At 38.6% G+C, this 7,392-nt stretch overlaps 2 protein-coding genes across 2 annotated transcripts; both read right to left on the bottom strand.

The window, feature by feature from the left end:
* Positions 1-232: 232 nt before the first annotated feature.
* On the bottom strand, positions 233-1,162 carry LOC115252604 (olfactory receptor 7C1). Its single transcript, XM_029848093.1, has one exon. The coding sequence runs from the start codon at positions 1,160-1,162 to the stop codon at positions 233-235; it is 930 nt and encodes a 309-aa protein (XP_029703953.1).
* Positions 1,163-4,436: 3,274 nt separating this feature from the next.
* On the bottom strand, positions 4,437-5,497 carry LOC101079793 (olfactory receptor 1D2). Its single transcript, XM_029840314.1, has one exon. It carries the CDS (start codon positions 5,398-5,400, stop codon positions 4,480-4,482), a length of 921 nt encoding a protein of 306 aa, XP_029696174.1. The 5' UTR covers positions 5,401-5,497; the 3' UTR covers positions 4,437-4,479.
* Positions 5,498-7,392: the final 1,895 nt, after the last annotated feature.

The raw sequence follows: 7,392 nt of genomic DNA, 5'->3' as shown, positions 1-7,392 counted from the left end.
TTGTTTCTCATTTCTTAAACAAAATATTGTCAACGGACTAACCACCTGATTCCAACTTGTGAAATTTCAGTCAGAAATTACTGATGCATTATCTGTCCTGAAATATGAATAAAGGATCATTGTCATTTTGTTGTTGACTTATTGATGAATATAGAAGCTTTAAAAATGAGCTTAGAAGAATTTTTAGGAAGAGAAAAAACATTTTTCCTCCGCTGAACAGCTTAGCAAATTATTACATACTTTTCCTACATAGAAAACTTTGAATTCTGTTTCTGATCGGTGTCAGTTTCAAACCATAGATTAAAGGATTAATTAGTGGAGGAAAGAGCAGGAACTGTATTGCCATAAAATTGCGGGCACTTTCTGATAACTTTTCTGAGTCATATCTCATATGCAACAAATCAAATAGCAAACATCCAATTACAACAATTGCAGATGATAAATGTGGCAAACATGTTTGCATAAATTTCATCCTTTCTTCTTTACATGTTAGGCATGTTTTCATGATATAGAAATAAGAGTAAATGATGTACAGAAAATGACAGAAATAAAATGTGGTAGTAAAAGCAGGAGAAAACACAGTTATTACTGTTAAGGAAGGAGAACATTCTAATTTTCGGATGACATAGGTAACACAATATATTCTTGATATCTGTGAGCCACATAACCTGAAAGTTGATGTTATTAGAATAGTAATGAGTAATTGGCCCAAAGGAAGAATCCAAGCAACAAACACAAGCAGACACATTCTCTGAGGATTCATCACAGAGTGATACACCAGAGGTTGACATATAGCAACATATCTGTCATACGCCATGAGTGCCAAAAAAGAAAAATCAGTACAAGCAGAGGAGTTCACCACAAAACTTTGCACGAGGCATCCTACATAAGAGATGACATGAGAGGTCGACAGAATATCTATCAGAAATTTGGGGTAAAATGCTGCCGTCCCATAAAGTGAGTTGATGCAGAGGTTGCAGAGAAAGATAAACATTGGTTCATGAAGACTTTTATCCACAATAATTGCCACAATAAGGGTCACATTTACCTGAACAATCACACAGTAACAAACAAAGGTGAGCGCAAATAAAAGAAATCTGTAATTTACAATGCCATTGAATCCAGACAAGGTAAATATCATCACTTCTGAAGCGTTATCCATCACAGCATATATCTAATCGATCATAAATATAATAGTTAATCATGATACCATCCTCATAATTATATTGTGTAGATAAGAGGGATCAGCAGTATAACCATCTTCACTGTTTAAAGGGAAACAGTGTCCTCTCTCGCCTGCTTATTTTGTTGTTGGTGAGTCAATGTTTTATATGCGTTCTCAGATGACATTAAAGCTGCAGCCATTAACCTGAGAGGATTCAGTTGAACATTCAGCTGAAACCACGCCCTCTTAGTGTTCTCCAGGTGGGGGGAGGGAGGGAACTTGTCTTTCAAGAACTGCTTCACACTAAATTGTCTGATAAAATAGTTCTGTTGTGATGTGATCTGCAAAGGTAAACCTTTGTTCTCTGCATGAAGCAAGAAGGTCAAGCTGATGTTTGACAGCAACATCGACAAAGCCCAGGATACTGTTCTTTTTACAGTAGTAAAACAGTATATTTGGCATAAAACAAACACCAAAGAGCCAACTAGTTGTTTGATTGATCTTACAGGATGCTTTTATTACAGCAGGACCTGTATAGGCTATTATCAGAGAATCCACCATGTATTTCATTTTCTTGACCACTTTATCCTTTTTGGGGTCACAGGGAGGGTGCTGGAGCTTATCCTAGCTGCATATAGACCAAGGCAGGGTAGACCCTTGGCCAAGATGCCAGCTCATCACAGGGCCCTATGTGAACAACTGTGGATTCATTACCTTGCTCAAGTACCAGTACACCTTCCATGTTTTTGTGTCCACCGGGTCTGGAACTGAACACCTTCCACTTCTCAGCCCAATGCGAACAGACTGAGCTACCGCCACACCACAAAATTGACAAATATTTACCATAAACCAAAAACCAACTGTTCAATTGTTTTGGTTGTCTGCAGGATGCTTTCAACAAAATCATCCACCATGAATTAGCCTATCAGAGGGAGGCTGGGGGTCTCCTACATTGTTTAACACAACAGTTCATCGCTGTGGGCACAATCTGTTGTACCTGTTGTGTCAGCATCTCCCAAATCTGGTGATTGACACCTGAAGCAATGTGTGCCCTCAAGCTGAAGAAGTAGTCCTATCGGAATATGTTGGCCTGTGAAATTGTTGAGCCATTTGACAGGTACTGGCAGTCCGAACAAGCCTGGGCTATCCTGGAGGCAAAAACTCGGTTCTGGGAGTAGTCCGGGAAGGCCATAGAAAATGTCCATCTGCCTTAAAAAAAAGCCAAGAAAATGGTGGATTTCCCTCATCAACATGCCTTAATGATGGTGGAGAGGTCCTGTCTAAAGTGAATGAATTCAAGTTTTCTTTAAAAATGGGGCGTGAGATTAACATGTGCCTCTGTTTCGGATGCCCCTGGATACCTCCCTAGGGAGTTGTTCTTGGAATGTCCCAATGGGAGGATGCCCCAAAGACGACCCAGGACACCTTGGAGAGGCAATGTCTCTTGGCTGACCTTGGAATCCTCCCAGAAGAGCTGGAAGAGGTATCGGAGTGAGGGAAGTCTGGGCACCTCTGCTTATACCACTGTCTCTGTGACTCTTTTCCAGATAAAAAGAAGAACATGAGACCAGATGAATTGCTTTCTTTCAACATTTGGATTTTTTTAGCATGCGATGGGCTGCGATAAGCAATCACAAAATTGTAACGAAAAGCCAACACTGTTTCAATTACATTCAGGTTGTGAGTAAATGTTCTCAGTCATCCAGGTCAAAGATAATCTTGGCTTAACACAATTTTAGAGGCTTCTTCAGAACTGAAGAGGCATCTTGGCCAAGAGAATAAATGTCCTTGGAAAAAAAACAGAAGTCAAATTGAATTCTCTTCAGCAAGACTAAATGCAAGTTATTTTCTGCCCTCATTTTGACTGATCATGACATGGGTGTGGTGGGATCCACTCGCAACACAACACTTCCGGACAGTCTTAATAAACGGTTTTATTGAATACTAGAAGATGTCAGCACAGAAGTAATAAAGGGCCTCTGTGGAATGCGGAAAACACCCCGCAGCCACAGGTGGGAAACGGTCCGAATAAACACACGGCAAAACTCTCTATCGGGAACAGAAGGTTGTCAGATTTACCAGGGCAGAGAAGTAGAAGAAAAGTCCAAGACAGGCAGGGTCAAAACCATTAAGTCCTATCAAAGAAAGGAGAGTCGGACATGGAGCAATAACAATCTGGCAAAGTAGAACTGCGCTGCCATGGCTTAAATACAGCCAGACGCAGAAGCAACAGGTGAAAATGGTGAAGCCAAATCAGATGGGTGTGGAAGAGGGGTGTGGCAGTGGAATTCTCCACCTCAGCACCAGAGCAGAAGAGCAGGCACTGACAGATCATGACCAACCTCTAAAGACGTCTAAGAAAGTCTGTAGTGCGGGAGTTTTTATGTACTCTTTATTTTTATTTTTTTTAACTACCTTGGCCCATGTTGTAACAGCATTAAAACATTTTTGTTCAGTATAAAAGGGATTTAAGAAAACCTTTAATGTTGGAGTTTTCTATTGACTCTGTTTATTTATTTATTTTTACAGCCTTAGTCTGTGTTTTATCAATGAGCCATGGAGGAAATTTTAGTTTTCTATTTGTGAACATTTTGTAAGTCATTGAAAATGTATACATAGTTTAGTAGTGCTGATAGGAGGGGCTGCAGTACATCGATGAGCAGAAGTTAACTGAAAATCCTATTAAAATTAGACTGCTGAAGCAACAGTTGAGCTAGTACAAGTAATTAACTCAGCATCAAGGAATATGCTTTTTGTTGGCATTATGGAAAAGCCAGCAGACAGGACTAGGTCAATTTTGCAACTGTTCAATATTTTATTGAATCAAACTTCTTTATGACGGACAGACAACAATCTAAAAAAATAATGTTTGATCCATTTAATGCAATAATCTTTTTTTTTTTTTTAAATCTAACTGAATAAACATGATAGGATTGATATTTTGCTTAGTTTATAAAGTTCAGAATCAAACTGATGAACAGTTGTTTTTTGTCAGCATACAGAAAATTCTTTTTCAGAAATAATGCTTTTTGAGCTGCCTGTTTAAGGGTATGTCAAAAATGTTGACACAGGGTCCATCAGTTGATGTCACTGGTATGATTTTACATTTCCAATTGATAGTAAGTAATTCTTTGAAAGTGAAATAAAGCTCAATTTATTTTAAAAATAATTATGAAACTTGAGTGTCCCAATCTGGATAAAGTCCAGCGTGAGTTCTACTCAGCATGGTTTGACATGGAAAAAAGGGACTTATGTTTAAACATCCTTTTATTAACAAGAATTCACCAACCACTTGACAAAATTATTTAAAACTCTCACCTCTTCCTGCACAGAAATCTTTCAATTCTGTTTCTAACTTTAGTCAGTTTTAACCCATAGATTAAAGGATTGATTAGCGGTGGAAAGAGAAGAAACTGCATTGCAATAAAATTCTGGGCACTGTCAGGTAATCTTTCTGTACTAATTCTGATATGCAACAGATCAAAAAGTAAACACATGGTCACGATAATGCAAGACATTAAATGTGGCAGACATGTTTGCAGAAATTTTATCCTTTCTTCTTTACATGTTAGGCATGTTCTCATGATATAGAAATAAGAGTAAATAATAAAGAGAAAATGACAAAAATAAAATGTGATGATAAAAGCAGGAAAAATTACAGTTGTTATCGAGGGAGTACATTCTAATCTACGTATGACATAGTTAACACAATATATTCTTGATATATGCGAGCCACATAACCTCAGAGTTGATGTTGATATTATGGTTGTGAGCATCTGGCCCAAAGGAAGAATCCAAGCAGCAAACACAAGCAGACACATTCTCTGAGGATTCATCACAGAGTGATACACCAGAGGTCGACATATAGCCACATATCTGTCATAGGCCATGAGTGCCAAAAAAGAAAAATCAGCACATGCTGATGAGTTCACCACCAAACTCTGCACAAGGCATCCTGCATAAGAGATGACGTGAGAGGTCGACAGAATATCTATCAGAAATTTGGGGTAAAATGCTGCTGTCCCATAAAGTGAGTTGATGCAGAGGTTGCAGAGAAAGATAAACATGGGTTCATGAAGACTTTTATCCACGATAATTGCCACAATGAGGGTCACATTTACCTGAACAATCACACAGTAACAAACAAAGGTGACAGCAAATAAAAGAAATCTGTAATTTACAATGCCATTGAATCCAGACAGGGTAAATATCGTCACTTCTGAAGCGTTATCCATCACAGCATATATCTAATCTATCATAAATATAATAGATAATCAAGATACCATCCTCACAATTGTATTGTGTCGATAAGAGGGATCAGCAATGTAACCAGCTTGCCTGTATAAAGGGAACCAGGCGTCCTCTGTCCTGCCTGCCTATTTTGTTGTTGGCGAGTTGTTTTTATATGCATTCTTGGGTGGCATTAAAGCTGCAGCCGTTTACCTGAGAAGGTGATTCGGTAGTACATTTAGCAAAAACGCCTCCCTCTTTATCTTCTCCCTCCCTCCACAGAGATAAACTTGCTTTTCCGCAATTGCTTCACTCTAAATTGTCAGACAATATAGAGATGTAATGTTCTTTTTACAGTAAACCCAGAAACTGAATTATTGTGACCTCAGAAAAGGAGACATATTTGACATAAAACAAACACCAACTGATTAGTTGTTTGGTTGGATGTTTTATTACAGCAGGACCTTGATAGGCCGCTATCATGAAATCTACCATGAATTTGACCATGGATCAGACGGTGCTTGAGTGTATACAAAAGAAATTATAGCTGAAGTGATGTCAGCAATCAAAATATACTAATAGATCTCGCAATGACTGGCTGAAAACTAAGAAATGGAGTCTTGAAACAGTCAGAGGCCAGATCTTAATCCCAGGCACATGCTGTGGGTTGACTTAAAACAGGCTGTGCATGTAAGAACCCCTAAAATTCAGCTGTGCGATCAATAGAATTCTGCATTCATGGGTAAAGGTAATGGGGAAAATGGTAGCTACTAGAGTGCAAGGTGCCCTCAGTTTTTCTTAGTGAAAGAAATGATTTTTATTTCATTTTTTTTTGTTTCATTTAATGAGCAAAACAGGGTTAACTTTTATTTGTGTTCCAAATCACATTGTTTTGCAGATAAATAAAAAGCAGATATTAAATTAATGAATTAAGAATTAAATATTAGATTTTGCAAAGTTTACAAGCTTAGCGGAGGTTGATCAATGACCAAGCATCAATTTAGTGAAGGCAGATAGAGTTTTTGGCTAAGATTGTAGGCCAAGATAGGTTTTTTGGAAAGATTGTAACAGACAAAATTTGATTAACTTGTCAAATGCATTGCTCGAATGATTAGGCTACTAAGCGAAAAAGTGATTTCCAAAGAAACTGTCTAGAGAATTTTCTAAGAGAAATAAATTTATGTTAGCCGTCTGTCTCTGAAATTCATGACCACAGTGGTGATGCGGAGTTACTGGTGTTGCAGCTAGATGGGCAGCTGGAGATGCTCAGGAGGTTTTAGCCAGTGCCAGGTGACCATATAAATATGGCGACAGTGCGTCCCAGACTGGTAATATCGACATAGATAACCATGTCTTGCTCAGTGGCTGAACTCGGCCACCAAATCTCTTCTTCTCAGCTAAAGCTGAGCAGCTTGTGGATCTCGTGATCTTGCCAGTGGGCTGACATGATCAATAAAATGTTGTGGCCACTATATATATATATATATATATATATAAAAATCCCTGATTGGTTGTATTTCCCGATCATGGTGTAATTCATGTATGCACCTCCAATAAAGATCGTGTAGCAACGCATTTGATTTGTTTGATTGAGAAAACGGGGGGAGAAATCTCTGCCCTTCACAACTCAGACTGTGTTGAAAGTCCAGTGACAAAATCAGAACACCATAGGCAGGTACATCAACATCATCAGGTAATTTAGCGAGGTATGTGGGCCAGCTTTCATATTGGGGTGACCCATGTCACGCTGCATTTCATCCCAGGTCGAATGACCTTGCAATCAACCCTGAAAGAAAGGCAGCGACAACCCCTTCATAGTACCTAACAAACATTGTCAACGCAGGGCCACGTGTGATTTTTGCCCAGTACAGAGGGCTTAAAAAAAACTTGTAATTTTTGAGTTTTCTATTGACCCTTGTGTGTGTGCCTGTGTGTGTATGTAAGGTGTAAAAACAGTTAAAATGTGAAAGTGTGTGTTTTTTTGTTTGTTTGCATTA

This window comes from Takifugu rubripes, chromosome 1, assembly GCF_901000725.2.
Source record: "Takifugu rubripes chromosome 1, fTakRub1.2, whole genome shotgun sequence".
In the NCBI taxonomy this organism is placed as follows: domain Eukaryota; kingdom Metazoa; phylum Chordata; class Actinopteri; order Tetraodontiformes; family Tetraodontidae; genus Takifugu; species Takifugu rubripes.
Note: the sequence above shows the minus strand (reverse complement) of the source record. Positions and strands in the feature narration are given on the sequence as shown.

Bases quoted from the DNA above. Each gene is read 5' to 3' on its own strand.
- LOC115252604 (XM_029848093.1), bottom strand. From the start codon at position 1,162: ATGGATAACGCTTCAGAAGTGATGATATTTACCTTGTCTGGATTCAAT.
- LOC101079793 (XM_029840314.1), bottom strand. From the start codon at position 5,400: ATGGATAACGCTTCAGAAGTGACGATATTTACCCTGTCTGGATTCAAT.